This window comes from Parasteatoda tepidariorum, chromosome 6 (assembly GCF_043381705.1).
Source record: "Parasteatoda tepidariorum isolate YZ-2023 chromosome 6, CAS_Ptep_4.0, whole genome shotgun sequence".
NCBI lineage: Eukaryota > Metazoa > Arthropoda > Arachnida > Araneae > Theridiidae > Parasteatoda > Parasteatoda tepidariorum.
The window spans coordinates 91,996,909-92,021,392 of record NC_092209.1 but is presented as its reverse complement, the minus strand read 5'-3'; the positions used below and the strand labels follow the sequence as shown (position 1 = coordinate 92,021,392).

Sequence of the window (24,484 nt, the reverse complement as noted above, 5' to 3'; positions counted from 1 at the left end):
ATGACTCGATATTCGAAAATATTTTCGTATCCTTTCTACATGGGAAAATATACAATAATGCTCAAATAAAGTATTTTAGATCTCTAAGAATTTCAACATGTCCACAAGGGGAATATAAGTCAGAGTTTTTTCGAAGAAATGTTTATGCGTTTTGCGACTAGATTTTATGGAATAAGTATAGAAAACGTCCCTTTGATATAAGAACATGTTTTAGAAAACATTTCTAAACTATTTAGATGAAATTTTCATAAAATATTTCTAAACAAATTGCTGCATAAGAAAATGATGACTCATATTCTTCTTTTTAATATTTGAGCCTCATTAAAAAATGAGAATTTTTTTGTTAATTTGTACTAGAGAGGACTTTTAAAGCTGCGAAAAAAGTGTTTCGTTCAGAGAAAGGAAATTACAAGCATAAAACTTATTAAACATTATTTTGCAATTAATATGTGGAATATAACGAATAAGTCAATATTATATGGGATAACTTTGCAAGTTTTTAAGATAGTGATTTTTAGAGCTTGAGAAATTAAACTAAAAAAAAAGAAGTCTGTTTTTACGAATTTTCTTCATTGTTATTATTTCTGATCCAAAATTCACGAGTCAAAAAATTTGGCAAGGCTGTTGCGAATATCAAAGTTATCTCTTTGTAAGACGTCTATTTTTTTGTTATATTTAATTATTAACGTTAGTGATAATTATATGCAATATATAAATAAAAATAATAAGACAGTTGACTGTTGATGAGACAGTTAATACTAAAAAGTTGTTATATGTCATTCTTAATGCTAGAAATAATTACATAGGACATCTCACGAAATAACTTTAAAAAAAATAAGATTATTATTTTTTTTTGCGTGTTCTTAAGAGAGGTTACCGTCATTTTCGATAATGACATATTTTCGTTCTAGAACTTGTCATTGCTGTAAGGTTTTGTCAAAGTTGTACTGAAAGGGTGTATCATTCTATAAGTGATGAAGAGGTGCTCTCTGAAAATATCAAAAGAAATCTATTCTAACCTCTACTGACTAGTTAAAAAACATCGAACACCAAACATGCAGAGAGTGAGTTAGTCTTGCCCTCAGATCGCGGGCCTCATCTATACTACAATTTCATCTCTAAAGTGCACTCCATACGCTTTGTCCTCATTTACAATTACGTTCGCCAATTGGATATCCATGTTAACCCAACCATGTTCGCAAACTCAAATTAAACTCAACAGGCTAGAATATTCATATAATTGTAGTACAGCTGATTGCAAAATTATGAGTTATATCACGATTCAAAAGTTCATTAGTAAATGCCTATAATTCAAACATTTTAAGAATATAGGTAGTGAGTTTGTTCATTCCTATATTTTTGCATTAGAGATGAAAAAAGTTTATTTAAAATAAAAGTATCTCAAAAAAACCACATCCCGCTTTGTTCGATTTTGTGATTTAAAAAATGTCAAAGTGGTTACATCTTGAAAGCATAATCTTTTATCCTTTTTATAGGAATACCATTGTGTAACAACTGTTATAGTCACTTTGAATACTTTTAGGATTCATAACAGTCATGATGTTAAGATATATTAAAATCATTTTTAAAGAATATTTATGCTCAAATAATTGAAAACGTGCGCTGTAGTTTATCAAATGAAATCGTTTCCATTCATTGAATGAACTACTTTGGGTAGACCGCCATTTCTTTTCAAGTTTATTTCCGAGTGTTATTCAATGTTTTTGGCGTGTTTTGAATAATTTCAAATAGGATATTTTATTCTATTGATATTTTTGTCCCGCTTTTTTTTTTTTTTTTTTGGTTATTCATTTTCAGATCGTTAAAGTAAAGTTGAGAAAAATGAATATTTTCGACTCTGCCTTCTTTTCGCTTTTAGTCAAGGTTTTAATATCACCAAAGCTGCTCGTGATGTAACTATGCTGTACAGAGAGAGGGTTGAAATAACTGCTCGTGAGTTTAAAAAATGGGAACCTCTACCTCAAAAGATGGATTTCATTCTGTTTATGTAGGTGAGCTCGATGTAAAGTAATTTAAAAACTTTTTCACGAAAATGATGATAGTTAAAATCCTGTCAAACGTGACGTTGGGAAGAAGTTGTAAACAAAAAAGAGCATAAATGATTCGTTAGCTGATAAATTTTATAAAAAATAAACTTTTAAAATATTTAAAAAAAACCCGGACTTAATCGCTCTTCCAATAGTAACAGTCAACTAATGAGTTAATTTGAACTATTAATTTTTAAAACCTCCCAAAGCAAATTTTCCTGGTATACAAAATTAAACTTACACGAGAGAGTAATGTTTAGAAAGATTACTTTAATGTTGTTTTTGATTTTTAAATTTAGTATATAAAATAGACGGTGAGTATAAACGAATTTTAAATATTTCTATTTTTGAAACTAATATCACAATTAGAGAAGAAATTAAAGAAGAATATTTTAAAATACCTTTCATTTTTCGTTACAAATGTTCATTATGTGACCTTTCAAAACAGGGGTGTCAGAACGCTTCGATTTTGTTGCTTCCTACACAACCCAACACATTGCGTTATTTTAAGTTAACATTAAATCCAGAGAAGGAACCTGGTGATGGGCGGCCGTTTCATCTATTAAGAGGAGATTTCAGATATTTAGGAGCTTGAGATTAGAGATGCAGAACTTTTCGTACAGCAACACCCATCAACGCGTGCAAAAACTTTAAGACGTATCGTCAAATACTGTTCATGACACACGAAAAGCAGCTCGACCGAAAGAGGCACGATTGTGGCACACACGAGATAAATTTGCATATGACTGAGTCAAGACAACCATCACAGAATGACTCTCGCCAGATACAAAACCTATGAAAAGTCTGGTTCTTCTGTAGCACATGCAAAGGAAATGAGTTTGCCAAAGAAAGTTGGGAATGAATCGGTAAAACCTGTTTATGAAAATGGGATGAATGCTACAAAAACTTTGCGAGTTTACCATCAAAACCATTGCCAAATACGTGGCCCATGCTCCCCGCAAGCTCTGAGTGATATAATAAAAGAATTCGAAGAAACTGGCTGCGATAGAAAGCGACTGTTTCTGAGAATGGAATTTATGGAAGTGACTTCAGAACATAAGCAAATTTCAAGAGGTTGTTTTGGATATTACGAAATCAACGATTCTAAAGTTACTACGATTTGTATTCAAATGTTTCCATATCGATACCAGTATGTCCAGACAAGTCTTCAGATAGTATGGATGCATGAGGTTCATTTTACCATCATCAACACCAAAAATCGCGTGCATCAGGCAAACACGAATCCGCATACTGTGATACCACTACCTTTATAGGAGGCTGAAGTTATTGTGTGGCGCGGCATTTCAAGCACAATTGTTCTTGGCCCGTACTTCTGAACGGAAGCAACACCAACGAGGTTGCTCTGTGACAGGCTCACGCTATGCAGCCACGTTGCAAAACTACGTCATATCAGAATAGCTGCAGAGAAATGCACTGAATAACGTCTTTTGGATGCGAAATAACGTACCTAAATGTATGGCGACGTGTGTTCGCAGGGTCCTGGAGCAGCAATTTGGCAATCGTGTCACCTCACGTCATTTTCTATTTCTGTGGTTTTCGGGACCTCACTTCTATGGATTTCAGGTTGTTGGGAAATCAAATATGGGTCTGGTTCTCAAATCTAGAGTGTATGTGTACGAACTTTGCTGGATTCGAAAGACTATTAATCGTCAGGTGGAAAACGTCCCTCGTGTTGTCATACGCTTGGCTTTATTGTTCCCCTCACTCAACGACATGGCATCCATGTAGAAAACAAGGTAATTTTATTTTAAGAAGTATTATATACATACATCCTAAAGTTATGATTCGCTGCTATCGTAAAAGTAACTAGTAGTTGCAGAAGTAAGAGTAAGTTGGTTCGAATGTGTATCATATCTTACTATAACTATAAATTTTAGCGTTACGGGATAACAAACATGAAATTTTACACTAAGTAGGGTAAAAGAATATTCTAGGTGCTTCACTACACCCGAAACTATTTTTAGATTTGGAACATTTAATGAAGCACCACTTTGGCGCAAAGCAGTTGCCGTTATTTTCGATGTTCGCATACACGAAACTTTTTGGCATACAAAAGTTTATCGTTTTAAAATGTATTTATAAGTTTGTCATGTATAATGTATATTATTCTTATAATGTATATGTTTTTAGTTGTAAAATAGGTATAAATTAGATTTTAATTTCTAAATATTTTATTTCCATCTGTTCTGTTTTGCTAAGCCTAATTCGAACTCGTCTCACTATTTCCTGTGTCATCTGCAAACTATTTTTGTTTTAATAATTAGTTTGTGTATGCATCCTAAACCAATTGATCTTATTTGTAACTGTACCGTAAATATAACTTAACTGACACTTATGTCTATTATATCTCATTGATATTGTATTAGAAAACTTTTACGGTGTTCCTTGATGCTCTAAGAATTATCTACATCGCTTTTGGTACAAAGTGCATTTTAGTTGTTTATGTATTTCTAGTGTAGACAAACAATACATTTGTAATCAAATTCGATTCACGTTCACCGTGTTTTGCATCAGTGGATTGTAATCAGTATCTTGGGAACGTCATGAGATATCATTTTATGGAGTTGTGCCAAAACACTACTTTTGACTCCAAAAACTTAAGGAACGTCATTGTAGAGCATCATTGACGGTTAAAATACGTGTCAGGAAAAAGATGACAGATGAAATGATTGTCACGTAACCAAAAAAGTTCGAACATTTGTAACCGAAAAAAAAAAACTTGAAATGTTTTCCCTTAATTTCGCATATCATTTGTTGAAACATGTGAAATATAGTTTCGAAATTATAAATATTAAAAATTCAGTCCATTTTCTGATATAATCCCTAAGCATTTCATTTTATTTAATATATAATTACAAAAGCTTATATTGTTTTCAAGTAAGAACAATCTTCTAAGACTTAAATAGAAACGTGAGTTTAAACAATTCAATGATATTAATTCTAAACTGAAACGTAAATACATTCAAAATATTTAAAGCAAACGAACATTTCTTAAATTTTCTTTCGTCTTTACATTTCTATGAATCGATATTCAACCAGATTGTTTTTTTTTTTTAAATTTCTCTGCGAAATGTAATGAATAATTAACACGCATTTCGAGAAAAATTAATTAATCTTAATTTATAATAAAGTGCCCGTTCGAAAATAACACCGATAAATATCTCCTTTCAGAGTACATAAAAAAAAGAGAAATGAAATAATTGAATTTGTATTCGAACTTTTAGTAAAACGCTTATAAAAGTGTTATAATCCTTCGGAAATTCTTACATTTCATTAATTTTCTGTTCTTAAACTACGATGCCATTCTTCTCATTGAGTTTCACGTTTTTTAATCATTGTTAGAGACTGAAATTAGATTAAAATGATTCCTTACCGTATAACATTTATTTAATAAATTTAATTAATTGAAACACATAAACTAATTTACATACTTTTAGATTAAAATAAATCTTCTCTTCTGAGAATTTTTGTTCTTTTTAACGTCTGTAGAATTTTCTTTACTCTGATATGTAGTTAATAATTTATCATTGGAATTTGCAGATAAAATAATTCAAATAGTTCATTTTATTATGCAGCTTTTGTGCAAAAATTTTGTTTAATTTATTTTTTAGATATGCTATAAATACTAATTTATTGTTTTCTTAAAATTAAATAAAACTTGCTGTAAAAGAAAATTATAGTTTTATAGGGATTAAGTTAAGGGGCCTACTATAAGAAAATGCAGTTTTCAAACATTGTAATAACTTCTCGAGACCCAGTTTTAAACAAAATAAGTTTTTACTCAAAACTTAGGAGAAAGTAAACACAATATATGCGATAAAATATTTTTATAAAGAAATTCAATTTTATTAAAATTTAACTATTTTTAAATTTTACGTAAAAAGGATGCATTTCATTCATGAGCACTTTTTACTCATCCATATTTCTCTTAAACGGTGACAGCCCGACTTTCAAGTGTGTGAGCTGTCATAAGTATGAAAGCGTTCACGTACATGTTTACAATTTATGAATTCCTTTCTCACGGGGATAACGAAAAGCTAAAACAAAGAGCTATAAATTGCGAAGAACTGAATGGTTAAAAACAAATAGTTTGCATCAACAAACAAAGTGTTCTACATTACGTTTTACTTATACAGTTTAAATAATAATGATTTTTATTCATTAAAAGATGAGTATTCATTGTGCCTTTTAAGTATATAAAAAAGTGTATTCGAAGAGCAAAAAAATAGCAGTCATGAAAGACGTATAGAAGAGATTGTTTTTTTAAAGAAAAATTGTTATTTCGTATCAGTCAATTTTTCTATGAAATATCCTTTATTTCCATTGAAAAATGTTTCTATTAATAATAGCTTATTATTGACTAAAAATTTTAACTTTTTAAAGAGGAATTAGTTTTAAGGATTTTAATAGTTGATATAATGTTTGGCTGGAACACATTGAAATTAACTTAGTAGCGTATAAGGATTTTTCGAGTGAAGGAGCTCACTAGCTCTAAGATTATTTTTTACTTTTATTTCCAATGAGCTGCACAATCGGTCTTGCCGATGATCAGACCCAGTGCGTTCTCCAGAGGTGGTATCCACTCTTTCAGGACCACCACTATGGGTGAGATACCGTTGGTCATGTTAATTTGGACGTCTAGTTTCTGCCACACTAGATGGCAGCACCGAAACTCTATTTGGATGCTAAAGTGCACTAGGAATTTAATTTTGCCGGAAATGCCAAGAGCCAATGAGGCACTCCAGGGATCTTTTACATGCCACATAATCATACGACATGGCCGCTGAGGATTTTCTGCATCCCGAAAATCCGGTGTCTGGGCCGGGGATCGAACCCGCAAACTTGGGCTCAGAAGGCCGACGACAAACCAAGCGCTCACCAACTGGTCCTGCAATTCCCTCACATTGCGAGGGGGTAGCGTGGCAACACGAATTTGGTTTTCTAAGTAGGACCACAAATGCTCTATTGGATTAAGGTCAGGTGAATTTGGGGGCCAAGACATGACTCTGAAGTCACTGGAATGTTCCTCGACGATTTGACCCTTAGGGCATGGTGCATTATCCTGTTGGTAAACACCATCCCCCACGGGAAAAACTGTTGCCATGAATGGGTGAACCTGGTCTGCAACTATGTTCAAGTAGCTTACAGACGTCAGGGATTGCTCTATGAGGATTATGGGTCCTAATGTGCCCCATGAAAACAATGTTCTTGGGCGAGAAACCATGGAAACCTGGGCGAGCCCATTGTTATAGATGGAGGGTGGTCATAATGTAATGGCTNATATATATATATATATATATATATATAGAAATATATGTGTGTGTGTGTGTGTGTGTGTGCGCGCGCGTGTGTCTGTGTGTAAATGTACGCATATGTGTATGTATTTCTTTACATTTTGGTTTTAAAATAAAATTCAAATACAGTCTAATCCCGTTATAGCGAACGTGGTTTATAGTGAATTCCCGGATAGAGTGAATGAAATGTTCGCTTGCTTGCCTCGCTATGCACATATAATATTATTTTTTGCGGATATAGTGAACCAAAAAAAGAGATGAGATATTATGTAGTTTTTTCTATCTTCCACTGATTTACTTTCTTCATTTTTGGGTCATATTGAAATTTCTACATAAAATACAAATACCGAATTTTGAAACCATCTGATTGAGTGGAATGTAGCCATAAGTATTTTCTCTTGTTTGCTTCTATCTCAGTTTCCCTTCCCTAAATAAAGACTATCTCTAAATGTTTTGTACACAAAGCGAAGAGTCATAATAAATAAAAGCATTTTTTGTTACTACATATTGTTTAATCATTTTTGTATTTCTTTTAATGGCTCATTTGTTTAAATAATGTGTCATAAAAGAGAAGAGTTTCGAAAAATTGTTTGCAGTAGGGATAGAGTGCACCTTGAGGGTTCACTATAGCTGACTGTGACACCATTAAAATAGTGCATTATTAACAACAAATAAATTAAAAGCGTTTATAAAATGCATATCTTGAAAAACAGTGTTTTCTATAGAATAATGAAATTTTAAACCTCATCACCGTTAATAAGATAAACGAATTGAATTTCTTATCATTTTTCGATGAAATTCATTGGATGATGGTTCTTTTTACGTTCCTAAAAGCAGGAATTTCTTAATTGTTGTGGAATATATTGAAAACTGAGTCTCAAGAGTGTCTTTATTTTGTGGGTTACTTCGTGTTTTGAAAAACGTTCTAGTTTGAAGAATTTAGTTTCTTGTTACGTCTTGTGGATCGATGTTGTAAGCCGCAGAAAATGTTTCAGTTGCTCCCTATGTCACCCACCATTTTCGTTATTAAAAATTTATATAGGACATTTTGAAATAAATAAAAAAATGTTAAAAGTTTCATTCTGCAATTTTGATACCAAAATAATATTGCTCCCTCAAAAATTTCTTTATTGCCATAAATTATTTCATCTAACAAATATATAAACATATTTTTCCACATGCGTTGGATGTCCAACTGGAGTAACAAAGCGAGAGGAGTAGCACTTCCTTTTAAAAGGATTAAAGAAGTTTATTTATTTCCTTAAATGTTATTTTTTGTCGATATTTTCTAACTGTCTATATTATTCTAAGCCGCTAGCTATTTAAAAAAAAAAGTGATGGAGATGGAAAAAGATTGAGAAAAGTGAAAACTTTTTGGAGTGTGTATTGCATTCTCATAAATGACAGAGATTGCCACATTCCGAGATGTTTTCACCGCGAATATGAAATCAAGAAAAAGTGGGGTCAAAGTTAAAGTTAAAGATTATTAGGAAATTCGGTTCGTTTCATACAATCACTTAAATATCCCGAAAATCAAACTATGTCGAAATTTCTATAAATTAGTACTTATTAAACAGCAGAATAGTTGACACTATGAAGTAGTTGAGAAAAATAGAACAAATATAAATATAATATTACGTACTAAAAGAACTGAAACTAGCCACTTCATTTTAAAAATGTGAGGAATGAACTAAGTTTGAATTGAATAAACGAACCAATTCTCCTTTGAAATGAGAGAGACTTTTTTCCAAAGTCAAAATCGAGCTATTTTTAAATGGCAATTTTCCTTTACTATCATTTTCGAAGTTAAATAAATTTACACAGATCATCAGCATTAATTTTACCAAATGAAGTTTCAAAGTATTCTCCGATGGATCAGCATTTTTTGCCAACAAAGTGGATCATAAAAACAAATAATTTATACATTTCTTTATCAAGTAAAAAGATTAAGATAACTTTAACAAAAAAATAATGTTTCAGCAAAAACTCTTACGATCCGTTAATAGTTTCTAATTATTTACAATTTTTCTCAAAATGCTTCCTATTTTGCAAACTCCACACCTTTTTTTAAAGAGTGCAAAATATTTTCTAATCACATTGAAACACAATTGATTTAAGTGGCAGAAAATTTCCGACTTTTACAAGCGAAATCGTTTGCACTTTTGAAAAAAATAAAATGCAAACGATTTTTCTTACCGATTTCGGAACGAAAACGATAATAACTCATAAATGTCACTTCCGCCGTCTGGCAACATAGCTTAACTCGATTTCAACTGAGGAATGCAGAGTGAGTGTAAGAATGTAAGAGTGAAGAGTAAAAAGATGGGTGAAGAGAGTGAGAGACAAAAAAAAAAGAGAAGAATAGAGAGGGAGAATTTTCCTTTTCTCCATCACTCGTTTGGAATGATTTTTTTTAATTCTTTTTAATGTGTAATGCGTTTGACGAGAGAGAGACTAACCTGCGGTGAGAATAGGGAGAATGTAAGAGAACATTGTTGGATGGCCTAGGAGCACTTCGCATTACCTATTTCTACCTCTTGGACGAAACGCTTCATCGATGTTTTGAATTTTCCCACCAAATCACACCCTGGAAAAAAAGAGAAAAGAAATATTAGTCATGTTTTAAAGAAAATATAGGGTAACCTGGGGTAATTCCTGATCAAAAAATGCAAACATCTATTTCGTGAAAAAACTATTTAAGATAAAATTTTAATATTTATTGGAAGTTTGAGACTATATGAGATGAGTCCTATGCCACCTTCTTTTGTTTGAAAATCCAATTAGAATTTAAAAGATTTTAAATGTTTAGTGATCAGGAATTACCCCTGGTCTTGATCATTTCTGGGGTAATTACTGATCACTTCTGGGGTAATTACTGATCACCAGTTTTTATTGTATAGGGGCTGTTTAAAAATAATTATATAATGGTAATTAACAAATAAGACATCAAGATCAAACAAATAAACAAAAAAGATATGTTTAAGCATCTAATAAAACAATTTATTTAAAAGCAAGAAAGATAAACACTTTAAATTTTCCAAAAATCTTTGCATCGTGTCTTACATTGTAGGCAATCAGCCAATTCATTCTCATGTTCTGCTGAAATATAAGAGAGTTCCCACATGGGTTACTTTTGCTGGATTTTTTAACTTCATTAAGTGAAAGTGTAAAGTTAAGTAAGGTATGTCAACTCAACAGCTCTGGCAGCAGCTTTCACACTGAAAAGTTTCATTTTCAATCATTAAACGAAATTCACTAATTTTGCTTTCTAGAAGCTTAGTATCATTTTTAGGCCAATAATTTCTCACCATATTTATACTAGGCTAATTTATAAACTTAAAAGTTATTCTAACAATGTACAAACATAAAATTAAGATAGAAGCAAGGTAAAACAAATAAGAGATGGTGCAAATCAGAATACAGTGTTGTATACAGTTAAAAAAATTTTTTGTAATGACAGTTAAAATATATTTTATAGTTGTTCCACTTAATAAATATGAACTGCTTTTAAGAAAGTACAATTAGCTACTTATTAGTTATTTTATATACTATTTATAAGAAGAAATGACAATGATCAGGAATTACCCCAGTGATCAATAATTACCCCATCTGTAGGGGGCAGCATTTGATATAGTTTCCTATAATCAATTCTAATGTTTACAGTAGATATGAAACAATTAAACAAAAGCTAATTCTATTTTTATATCAAAGAAGAAGAAAATAAGTCAAAATATTTATTATTAAGAGAAGGAAGGGGATCTTTGCAGAAATGTGCACATTTTGAAACCCATCTTTGAAATGGAAAATACAGAAAGCAGTTTAAAAGATACTTATTTAGTTAGATTAAACAAAAAACTATTATTAAGTAAATGTAGTTATACTTTAGTAAAGTGTACAAGCATTCTTGTCCATGTCTCAAATTTAAAAAAAAATTTTTTTTTTAAAATAAAACTTAGGTGATCATTATTTACCCCAGAAACAGAGCGATCGTGAATTACCCCGGGTCACCCTACACTCCCTGTTGGCCAAATGATTAGATTTTCTGCAAAATATTAAGGTATGCAACTTTTACGCGACTGAAACCGGTTTACACTTGCTTACGTTCGTTTATGAATTGGTTGAATGAGACAATAGAAATTCGATGATTGGATAAATGAGACTATATATTATATAAATATAGAATATTTATTACATCATGTATCAGTATATCAGTAGATTATAGTAATTAGACCCTCTGTAGTTATAATAACATGTTTTGAACGAGTTTGTATGCAATACTTTTATATTTAAACATACATGCAATGGGTTTTTATTCGGGAGATTTTTTATATATTTCCTATTTGTATTTAAATTTAACGTACTGACATGACAATGTTAACCTATTGAAACACGAAAGTAAACAAAAGCTGTATACTATTAAGATTTCACATAGAATCTTAAAGTGCGTGTCTTAGAGTCATTTGGACTGCAACATTAATGCAGTAGATAATGATTTTTATATGACCTTATCATAAAATTGTGCAGTTATTTCACTTGGAAAAATTATAATAATTCCTCATCACAAAATTGCGCAACGATTTTAATTGAAAATATTGTCACATTCATTCAGTATCATAAAATTCTTTAGTGATTTCACTTGGAAACATTATTAGGTAAATTCAGTGGCATCCAATTGGGCAATCATTTCACTTATTGGGTTAATTCAGCATAATTGTGCAATGATATAGGTTTGAAATAGTATTAGGATATACAGTTATTCTGAAATTGTGCAATGACTTGACTCGGAAAATTTTGCTTGAAAGTGTCGTTTTGAACCTTGAAAATCTCGCCTATTCAACATCTCTGTAAAATGAGTTTAAAATCAGAGTGTTTTAATGAATTCTTCCGCAGTTGATTTAATATCATAAAACTTTTCAATGATTTCAAATGGAAAATTTTAGATTGTTGTTTACAACTTCTCCCTTCAAATATCACGTGAAAACGGGGGTAACCCCCCTCACTCATTGCGGAAATCTCTATAAGTACCCTGCAATATTTCAGACAAACGGTTGGTAGGGCACTGGGCCCCTGTCCAAGAGGTCGTGGGTTCTATCCCCGCCAGTCGAGGACTCCCCTTGTAGTAAAGGGTGACGGGTTGAATCTGTCGAGTTACAAAGTCCTCCATGGTTCCTCTTGGGGTCCAGAAGTTGTCTTCTGGATTGATGACAAGGCTGAGGGCATGTCGTAAGCCCAAAATCGGGTCGGCTGTTCAACGAAAGTTATAAAACATTCTCATGAATTATTATTGATTTAAATTCCTTAAAGTTAAAAAAAGAGATAAAAATTATTAATATTTAGAATATTTAAGAAACATTTCTTTCTCATTTGGGAAATTACTGTAAAAAGATGAGGGCCCATGTTCTTAAAAAAAGAGAGAAAGAAAATGAAAGTTTGCAATCTGGGTAAATTATGTATAACGTTTAAATAATGTTTAATATTGTTTTGTTTTAATAAAGCTACAATGTTCCCTTATGCTGTGATTTTTATGACTATAATTTGGTATCACAATGATTTCAGATGGAAAAAATTTAGATTAACAAGCAAAGGAATTCGAAACCTCATTAGAAATCCGCAGAACAACGCAGAGTGTGAATAGTTTTTCCTTATCATACATTTTTCAGTGAAATTAAATTCTGAATTTCAATATTTAATCAGGTTAATCACAGAAAAATGTTTGTCCGAGCATTTCATTGCTAAAACCTTAACATGGATAAAATTCGTCATCTCAGTACTGAATAAGATTATTATCAAAATAATTATAACTTTTCATTCTTAAAAATCTTTCTTTTCATTACGATAGTTCCTTAACAATCGGTTATTTTGATGCCAGATGTATCTCACACATTTTTTGTACATTTATATATGACTTTTACAAAACTTTTGAGTTTATCACTTAGATTTACAATCGTTTAATACCCTTACATATTTTATAAAATTTCCGAATACATTTGTTTATAAACACTAAGATTACTTTTTTAACAAGTAGTAGACATTTTTTTTTCAAAAATTCAATTCCTACTCAGGTCAACAAATTTTATTTTAGTTACTTTTTATTGAATAATAAAAAAATTTCCTCCCCTATAAATGAATGAATTAAATTTAATGAATGAATGAATAAGTGAAAAAACTATATCAAGTGTCATCATCCACTTCAAGTTTTAAAAAAATGTATTTGAACTTGAAAAAAAAAGTATTTTATGAATGATCTTAAATTTGAACAAGATATATATAAATATATGTATAGGGAGAGGGTGAACTAAAATTAGGAATTGGAACAACAACAAAAAAAGGCGCTTGATATCAGACAACTGTAAAAATATAAATTGGATGACGTGGTCCACACGTTATGTTCTTTATTGAATTTATTTGACACAGGGAATATAAAATAATTAAATATTTCAATGTGAGCAATTAGCTCTTTTTTTTTTGTTCAAATAGTTAGTCAATAAGTTAGAAATGATCACTGCTGTTGTTTTTGAAATACGTGAAAAACTGAATAACTTATAGTAAAATTTAAAACTATGACTAACGCCATCAGAAAATTCCTTTTTCTTTCATCCTTATTTGATGAAAGAATTAATATTTGGAAGAAAAAAAAACTGTATTAACACTACAAGTTCAGAAAAATGTCATTGAATGGATGAATAAAAAGTACTTTATGAAAGATTGAACAAAATATAGGGTGAAAGTAGGAATTGAAAAAAAAAGAAATCAATTTCAAAGATCAAAATCAAGGACAGTTTCTCTATCATAGATAGTACATAAATGATTAATATTCATCGTGTTACTAATTTATGCAGGCCAGGAGTCTTCAATAAAAACTCTCAAACAAGTGCCGTAAATATTCATCTTTCGCGAGACTTCATTTAGAAAATCATTTGCCCATCGTTATGGTTCGTTGCTCGGATATGCATTTTGAGCTCATATCGAGAAACAAGATGCTGCTACACACCTGTCACTACATATTTCAAGCGATACTTCTTCCATTTTCGGTCCCTCTCGTCTATTTAGATGAAGTCAAAACAAAAGTCAAATTTATGAAGATAGAATGGGTTATTTAGATTAGATATGCAAATTCTATTTTGACATTTATAAGCTGTCAAAGAAAATGTTTTCTATTTTCCTACTATGTGCGATTTTGGATAAATAAAAACGAAGTAAATTGGAGACATCACAACATTTAATATACACAGTTATTTACAAGTTAATATGAAATTTATAAACCGTTAATACTTTTACATCCCAATGTCTGGAACGTCAAGATAATAATTATTATTGAGTTGTCTTAGCAAACGCATTTTTTATAAAACTAAAACTAAATGCTTGTTATGTTATTGCTCTTGAGCACCACAGCACCCCCCCCCCGATGAAGAACCTCATGTGTAACGTGCTGGAATGCGCACAGTTCGTCCAGATCTAGTCACTTGGGGTGGAATAACAAGCTTCACTCTTTTGTTTCCGTTGCTTTGCTCTGTAGCAGAAATTGTAGACGATGAAACAGGCCCAAAATTCTTTTCAACCAGTAAAGGTGATTCTGTAGAAATGTCCGAAAAATAGGGCTTTATTCTATCTATCGATACATTAACTTCTTTTTGCCTCATTTTAACAGTGAACATTTTATCGGTTCTCTTTGAAACTTTATAGGGTCTATGATAGGGTTGTTGCAAACTATGTCGAACACTGTCAGTACGGACAAATACGTGTGAGCAAGTTTTTAAATCTTTGAATATAAATGGTTTCTGCTTCGAGTGATGACGAAATGGGACGGGTTTTAATTTTTCCATGGTGCTTTTTAAATTGTGAATGAATTCTGATTGCGCTTCAATGTTTGAATGTTCAAAAAAATCATATGGTAGTTTTATATTTTCATCATACATGAGTTCTGCTGGGGTGGCTTGACAGTCATCTCGCAAGGTTGTGCGTAAACCAAGTAGAATAATCGGAAGTGACTTTGTCCAGCTTGGATTTTCATGGCACATTATGCCTGCTTTCAAATTACGATGCCAGCGTTCTACACAGCCATTAGCTTGAGGGTGATATGCAGTAGTTCTATTTCTTTTAAACCCAAGTAACTTTGAAAGTTCTTGGAACAATTGAGACTCAAACTGCGCACCCTGATCAGTTGTAATTACGCTTGGAATACCGCGATCCAATTTTTCAATAAAGCATCAGAAACTGTCTCTGCTCGAATATCAGGTAAAGGAATGGCTTCGCGTGTAGCGATCAATTATCTTAAAGCAATAACTTCTGATGATGGCAAAGGTCCATTCAGGTCTAGATTAATTTCTTGAAGTCGTTGACCAACTATAGGATATTTTTGTGATGTTTAGAAAGTTTGGATTTCTGGCATTTCAAACAACTTTTGGTCCAATCGATAATGTCTTTGTTTATTGACGGCCAAATAAATTTCGATGTAACTAATCGAGCTTTAATTCCAGGATGTGAGAGAACACTTTTCAATACTAGTTTTCTAAAGTTAACTGGAATAAATGGCCTTTTAATTTTTGTGGTAGTATCGCAATATAATGAGAGCCAAAAATAGGAACTAGCGTAAATTTCAAAGAACAGTTTTCGTCATTTCATTAAATCTTTTAACACTTTGGCTAAAGATTCAAAGTCAATTTCAGAAGTAATTCTTATTTCTTCCAATCTTGATAGAGCGTCTGAAACCATGTTATCTTTTCCTAAAATGTGTTGAATTTCTAACGTGAATTGGCTAATCTACTCTAAATGTCTTTGTTGTCGGGGTGATGCTTTCTCCGAGTTTTGTCGGAAAGCGTATACCAGCGACTTGTGATCAGTGAATAACGTAAATTCTCGACCCTCCAACACATATCAGAAATGCTTAATAGATGAATATGCAGCTAACAGTTCCCGATCATAGGTACTATAATTCTTTTGTGAAGGTGTTAGTCGAACAGAAAAGAAACCTACCGGTTGCCAATCATTATTGACGAGTTGTTGCACCACTCCACCTATCGCTATATTGGAAGCGTCTACCATAAGGGCAAGTTTAGCAGATGGCACTGGGTGAGACAAAATTGCTGCAGATTTTAACAATTCTTTGGATTTCGTAAAAGCACTTGAAGCTTCGTCTGACCATTCAATAGTTCGATTATCATTCTTTTTGCTGTTTTTTAAATAATCATCTAAGCATGGTAGGTGTTGAACCGATTGAGGAATAAATCTTTTGTAGAAATTTATAGTTCCCAAAAATCTACTAAGTTTTTTGACTGTTTTGGGTTTGCTGAAATCTTCAATGACTTTGACTTTTTCTTCTGCCGGGAGAATTTCTTTTAGAGAAACAGTGTGACCGACAAAATTCACCTCTGGCTTAGCGAAGTTGCATTTACTGAGATTTAATCTTAATCCAAATTGTTGCAATCTCTCAAAAGCTGTTCTGAGATGTTGTAAATGTTCCTCTTTAGAACGCGATGCAATTAGTATGTCATCCAGATTGACGAAACAGAATTCTAGGCCACGAAGAGCGGCGTGCGTAAATCTCTGGAATGTCTGCGCTACCTTACGAAGTCCAAAAGTCATCAAAGGAAATTCGAACAGTCAGAATGGCGCACTAATAGCTGTTTTTTCTATATCTGCTGGTTCCATGGGAATTTGATGATAAGCTCGATGGAGATCTAATGTGGAATATACAGTACAACCTTCTAATTGGTGTGTTAAATCATGTAGGTGTGGAATAGGATATCTAATGTGGCTGCATTTAAAGCACGATAGTCCCCGCATGGTCTCCATTCGCCATTTTTGAAGTTATACTTCTTATACGAATTCCAACAAGGTTGCGTTAAACGTTTAACGCTAAATTGTTATTGGCCGGGAAGTCACGTGGTAGGATCTAGTTTTCCCTCATTCATTTCCATATTGTTTTGGTTCTCACTAGCATAAAAATAATAAAAGTCATAAAAGTATTGTTTTTCTATAAATAATTTTTTAGTTTGATTTGATACACATATAATTTAATAGGGTAGAATTTTTTATTTTCAAATTTAGTGGATAACAATTGTAAAAAATGAGTGAAAACAATCCCACGGACAATGCGACGGTGAATATCAATTGATTGTTTCTCTTTTGAAATTACATCATGACGCATTCACATACATTATTAATACAAATACATTTTCCAGGGTGAGACGATGAGGCAACCACAAGCACTTCCACTGGTTCGTGAGGGAAAAATGCACAATATTATCGTGATTACAGAGCACGGAAGCGAGCGGAGCAGGAAAAAGAGTCGTTCAATAGAACTAGTGATTCTTCTACGACTGCTGATTCTTCTACAATTAACGTCGCAGTTTGCGAAGTTTAACTTCTTCCGCGCGGACTCCATGCACTATTTTTTTTTCTTGACCAGATGTAATGGACTTGACCAAGGACTGCTTGATGGTCGGCATATGCCACGCTCAAGCATGTAGTCAAATTCTGATTTGGTGATTTTTAATTTCTCTGGAGCCAATCTATGCACTTTAGATGTTATGGGTGGACCTTTTGTAACAATAGAATGAGTGACATTATGGTTGAAGTTAACTTTATTCAGTTCCATTTTTTCTGAAAATAAGTTTTTGAATTCTTGCAGTAGAGAATGAATATCTGGATCTAGATGATTACTATCGAGGGTGTTGAAAATGAAGATGGTCCTTTAATTATTCTAGTTGAAACTGTTAGTGATGTTAAAGGATCAAGCAAACGTTTTTGTTTAATGTCTACCAAAAGTCCATGTGCCTTAAGAAAATCTGCACCAATTATTGGCTTTGAGACGTCTGCTATGATGAAATTCCTTTTGAAACGTTTTCTCAATCCTAAATCTAAATTGATAAGTTGCTTGCCGTAAGTTTTGATTGAACTTGAATTTGCAACATAAAGTTTAAAATCAGATGGGAACAGTTTATTTGGTTTTGGCGGTGGAATTAGAGACACGTCAGCACCGGTGTCAATAAAATAGTGCCTTTTGCTTGACTTGTCAAAAAGGAAGAGGCGGCAGTTTGGTTGCCCGTAGTCGTTGGCCTCTTCAATTGACTAGTTTTCCGAAGCATTTGTAGGTTTTTTAAATTCGCAAGGCTTAACACAGTGATGTGCCGATTTTATAATGGTACCAACATAGCTTATAACGAGAATATTGGGATCTCGAACTGCTACGGTCTCGAGCTCTAACAGATTTATCTTGAGATCTACTCCTTGTGATGAATGTATCAAATTTCTTAGTTAATTCTGCAATACTAATCTCCAATGAAATAATTTTTTCGTTACTAATGCTCAAAAGTTTTGCTGGATACTTTATCAACTGTATATAACTCTGCTGAGCTAAATATACCAATAATTTTGTCTGTCATCTCTGCAATTTTATCCAAAGAATCAGAGCTAATAGATAATATAGCTTGAATCTGTTGTGGTAATCTCTGTAGCCAAAGTGATTTTAATAATTCCTCAGAAATGGAATTTTCAGCCAAACCTTTTATTTGTCGCCGCAACAAGTCAGATGGACGCTTATCGCCAAGATTAAGTTCAGTTAACACCTTTTTTAACCTGACTTCTTCAGTATCTGTTAATCTATTTAATAATGCATTTTTTAAAGCGTCGTATTTTCCATCAATTGGCTGGTTTGACAAGATATCCACTACAAAATCTAAGACATTTTCGTCCAATGAGGCAACGACAATGTTATACTTAGTTAAATCACGAGTAATATTGCCGTTAGCAAACTGTGCTTCAAGTTGTAAGAACCATAACTTAGGTTTATGTCGCCAAAAAATTGATGGTTTAACTGCTACTTTGTTTATTTCTAAGTTCACATCCTGAGTTGATGAATTTAAATTATCGTTTGTTCTTTCCTCCATGTTTAATATAAAGATAATCAGAAAATAATGGTGATGCACAAACCTTTTTTAATCCAAATAAAATCTTCGCACTGTTAAAGTAATCACGTCCTGAGGTCACCAGTTGTAAGGGAAGGTTTCTATTAGTAACCTAGTATTTCTTTTATTACTGTATAATGTAATTCTAGTAACTACTAATTCATTGTACAATTTATATAAATGTTTGTAATAAATAAGAGAAAATTGTATTTTTATTTAATTAGAAGCTACGGGTTATTTTCAAGGGAGGACGGGTACATTGTTAGACAAGTAAAACGGGTAAAATTTCTGAGTTTTCTCGAGCCCTGGTTAATATACAACACTAAGTCTGGAAACGTGTATTGTGAAATTAAGAAAGAAGCCAATATTTACCATTCCAACCTTTCAAAATATAATCAGCATCTGTACTGTTTCTTTTTATAAACACCCATCCACTCTTTGACATCTTTTACCTCCTTTTTATCCACTTTAACACTCCAGGAAATACATTTTAAATGTCCTTAAGAGTTAAATACCAATCTTCTTTGGTTAGAAGTATTAACCAATCGATGACCCACCTAAATATCTATCTGAAGGTTATCTGAAGCCTCTTCATTAGGACTTTGCTTCATTGTCAAGAACAACGAATAGGGGGTCAGTCTTTTCTCCCCCCCCCTATCAAGTACTCATCCAGAACAGGGTAAGACCTAGAAACTATTGAATCAAAAAACCTCTATCTTAAGCAGTTAAATTAAAATAATAATCAAATTAATTTAGTTAAATTTACACGATCCTATTTTTAACTATCCTAGGTCGTGCACATTTTTCCTACTCCTGCAAAATTTTCTCCAACTCCAGAGCCCTCCTGATGTTAAAAAGAAAAGTGTTTGATTAGTCATTAATTAACTTATTTAAATAGATTTCCTTTCTTGTTTGGATTAAATGTTAACCTCCATAAACAATTCATAATCAATATTAAACGTTATAAGCAATGGACTCACTACGAAATTCACTCTAAATTCGAAAAACCTCTTTTCTTTTTTCTTTTTTTTTCGAGACTCGATTATTTTATTGACTTACATGAATCGTTCCTTTCGATAAAATACTGATTAAAAAATAATAAAAACAAATATACATTCTGTATATATTTCTTAAATAACTAAACAAATAATATTAAATTTAATAAATATTGTTTTTTTTCCTTCTCCCATTAAGAAATAACCCCAGTTTTTCTTTAAAAAAAAGACAAAAATATATTTACTATCGCAGATGCTTTGATTTGCCCATAATGACGAAATATCAAATAACGCCAATGTAAGTAGCGCCAAGAGAACATTTCCTGATTTCCTGAAATCTCGGGAGGGCTACGCTACGAAATACTGTACTATATTATTTCTTTTACAAAAAGAAGAAAAAAAAAGTAATCCCAGAATTGAAATTGGATGATTTTTTTTCCTCCTGTGTTCTTTACTTTCTCCATTACGATTTCTTTATGTTGTATTTGATTTGATGTTGCCATGAATTAATCTGAATCGAGAAATTCGTGTATTTCTCTTTATTTCGATCGGCTTATAGTCTGGAATATATCTGAAATATATCACCGAGGCAATAAAAATGTGAAATCTGATAGTTATGCATACACATTACTTTTTTTGTGTGATTTAAATGTCTTTATTGTCAGTCAATCCTTTTCTTCTCGATTTGCTGTATTGAAGTATAACTCGATTTCATTGGGAATATTTAATCTAGAATAAAAAATTTTAATGGTTATAGAATATATATTTTTTTTCATTGTTTGACATTCGTTTCAAAACTAAAATTTATTTTATTATTGCTGCTACAGCAGTTGAAGAGTAAGAAAGATCTGAAATGGATGTCACCAAGCTCAAAAAGTCATTGATAATGATTGTTAAACTGAGAATGGGTGTTCAATTCCGGTTTCAAAAGACTGTTGACGAACCATATCATGATATATGGAGTTGGAACAGTTTTTTTTTTTACTGTTTTATTTTATTTTAAAACCGTTATGGAACAGCCGACCCAATTCCGAGATGACGACTGTCAATATTCAACTCTTGTCAACTTTGAACCCTAAGCGGCAAAAGGGGTTTCTAACTCGCCTGTCATTGAGGTCAGTACTGTGGTCGGTTCGAGCCGGTATCGAAATTCGTATCCACCAGTTACATCTGGGTCACTTCTTAGGGTTTTACTATGCAGTTTCCAAACGTTGAAGATCCTAACATGAATTCTACCTCCATTTTACTCGCTTTATGTATATGAACCATGCCTTCCACGTGAACTGCACATTGCAAGATTCATAGATGAGCCGCCGCGTGAAGATCAACTTGACGAAGCCATGAGCAATAAGGGCAGATTTGATGTTCATCGTCATTAAAGCCTGGTCTTCTACTACTGGCCACATAGAGTCCAGTCGGGGCCGTGTGCTATGGATCCACGCAATAAAGTATTGAAAGTTGTCAATCACGACAGAATCAGATTCTACTTTGAATTATATAGACTCTATGGACAGCCACAGATAGTGAAGGTCATCCGAATCAATAGATTAAGATGGCTTGGCCATATCTGGAGAGGTCCAGAAAATAATGCTGTCCGAATCGCCACCTTTAAAAATCCTTCGGGACCTCGGGTTAGAAGAAGACCCCCAACTAGATGGCTAGATGACACTGCTAAAGATCTAAAAGTATTAAAGATAAACAACTGGGAAAAAGTCGCCAATAACTAAAGTTGCAATTAAAAATTGAGAAAAAAAATTTTTTTCTTCAAAAAAGCTAACATTTATCAATTATTTTCGTGCAAATATACGTTTCCTTACTTTAAATATCGTTTTTTCATTTAATTAAAATATATGAATTAAAAAAAAGTTTTTGTTATAAAATTAAAGAATCGTTTTCTCGAAAAGTGGTTTTTTTTTAATTTACGTATCGTTTTCTGAAAAAGAAGAGATATCAAAAAAGTTTCTGGTTATAAAGTTATTCAATCGTTTTCCCAAAAATGTCTGTTCTTTTCCTTACCAAAATATCGTACTCTATGTTTTTTATAAAACGATAGTTACGTGAGGATAACATAAAATTTTTTTTAAAACCGAGTTTTTATTTTCTCCTTTTGAAAATCATGCTTTAATACGCGTTATGATGCTTTAATCATTTGAAAACAATTCTTGTTCACAAATTTGTGTAATTGTTTTCTTAAAAAAGTATATTCCTTTTCTCTCTCTTTTTCTTCTTCTTTTTAAAAATGCATGTAAAAAATTTTTGATTACGAATTTATTCATCCGTTTTCTCAAATGCGTGCTCTTTTCTCTATTTGCCAAATTTCTTTGTAACAAAAAAAGGCATATTAAAAACCAATTTTCGGTTTCAATTTAATAAGAATAGCCGTTTTCTCAAATTGTTTTTTATGAATGTACTGTTTTTTATTGAAAGAAAACACATCCAAGCATTTATACAGTTCTAAAAAGTTTGAGACTTAATTTTAACTTACTATAAAAGCTAATTGGATGCCTGCAGGAGACTCGTGGTACGTGTCGATTCAGCAGCCATTGATTCAGGTTCGACACACAAGCGATGGCGTCGCATGTAGCTATCCAATTAAATTTGATTTAAATCACATGGTAGTGCATAATCACTTCACTTCTTCTTGAGTTGCAAGAACCCAATTATGAAAGCTATTTTATAAATAAATATTTGTCATTAGATTGTTCATTTGAATGCTTAGTTTTCTTATAATTCTAAATCAGGATATATTTCGTATCTTTTAAGTATAAACATATTTCTATCAAAAATGACATTTTCGTTTCTTTTATTCCAAACAAGTCATAAAACACGAACCTACGTGCTGTGGTGCGCAAGAGCAATAACATAACAAGCATTTAATTTTAGTTTTATAAAAAATGCGTTTGCTAAGACAACTCAATAATAATTATTATCTTGACGTTCCAGACATTGGGATGTAAAAGTATTAATGGTTTATATATTTCATATTAACTTGTAAATAACTGCGTATATTAAATGTTGTGATGTCTCCAATTTACTTCGTTTTTATTTATCCAAAATAGCCATAGTAGGAAGATAGAAAACCTTCCCTTACAACTGGTGACCTCAGGACGCGATTACTTTAAGAGTGCGAAGATTTTATTTGGATTAAAAAAGGTTTGTGCATCACCATTATTTTCTGATTTATCTTTATATTAAACATAGAGGAAAGCACAAACGATAATTTAAATTCAACAACTCAAGATAATATGAATTTAGAAGTAAACAAAGTGGCAGTTAAACCACCAATTTTTTGGCGACATAAACCTAAGTTATGGTTCTTACAACTTGAAGCACAGTTTGCTAACGGCAATATTACTCGTGATTTAACTAAGTATAACATTGTCGTTGCCTCATTAGACGAAAATGTCTTAGATTTCGTAGAGGATATTTTGTTAAACCCGCCAATGAATGGAAAATACGACGCCTTAAAAAATGCATTGTTAAGTAGATTGACAGATTCTGAAGAAGCCAGGTTAAAAAAGGTGTTGACTACACTTAATCTTGGCGATAAGCGTCCATCTGACTTGTTGCGACAAATGAAAGGTTTGGCTGAAAATTCCATTTCTGAGGAATTGTTAAAATCACTTTGGCTACAGAGGCTACCACAACAGGTTCAAGCTATATTATCTATTAGCTCTGATTCTTTGGATAAAATGGCAGAGATGGCAGACAAAATTATTGGTATATTTAGCTCAACAGAGTTATGTACAGTTGATAAAGTATCCAGTAAAACTTTTGAGCATAATANAAGGACATTTAAAATGTATTTCCTGGAGTGTTAAAGTGGATAAAAAGGAGGTAAAAGATGTCAAAGAGTGGATGGGTGTTTATAAAAAGAAACAGTACAGATGCTGATTTAATTTTGAAAGGTTGGAATGGTAAATATTGGCTTCTTTCTTAATTTCACAATACACGTTTCCAGACTTAGTGTTGTATATTAACCAGGGCTCGAGAAAACTCAGAAATTTTACCCGTTTTACTTGTCCAACAATGTACCCGTCCTCCCTTGAAACTAACCCGTAGCTTCTAAATAAATAAAAATACAATTTTCTCTTATTTATTACAAACATTTATATAAATTGTACAATGAATTAGAGGATTACATTATGCATTAATAAAAGAAATACTAGGTTACTAATAGTAACCTGGTATTTCTTTTAGGAAATAATTTTTATCTTTTA

General features: G+C 32.1%; 4 protein-coding genes across 4 annotated transcripts in view; 1 reads left to right on the top strand and 3 right to left on the bottom strand.

Annotated features, from left to right (window-relative positions):
- Positions 1-24,484, bottom strand: part of LOC107445183 (uncharacterized) — a 165,548-nt gene that overhangs the window by 52,564 nt on the left and 88,500 nt on the right. Inside the window, exon 2 of the mRNA XM_043050878.2 lies at positions 9,823-9,950. Within this exon, the coding sequence (XP_042906812.1) occupies positions 9,823-9,856 (34 nt within the window). The 5' untranslated portion in view covers positions 9,857-9,950. The remainder of the gene's footprint in view (positions 1-9,822; positions 9,951-24,484) is intronic.
- Positions 14,779-15,381, bottom strand: LOC122271065 (uncharacterized). The gene has a single exon (XM_043050875.1). The coding sequence runs from the start codon at positions 15,379-15,381 to the stop codon at positions 14,779-14,781; it is 603 nt and encodes a 200-aa protein (XP_042906809.1).
- Positions 18,664-19,251, bottom strand: LOC107445186 (uncharacterized). The gene has a single exon (XM_016059532.2). It carries the CDS (start codon positions 19,249-19,251, stop codon positions 18,664-18,666), a length of 588 nt encoding a protein of 195 aa, XP_015915018.2.
- Positions 23,510-24,085, top strand: LOC122271066 (uncharacterized). Its single transcript, XM_043050876.1, has one exon. It carries the CDS (start codon positions 23,510-23,512, stop codon positions 24,083-24,085), a length of 576 nt encoding a protein of 191 aa, XP_042906810.1.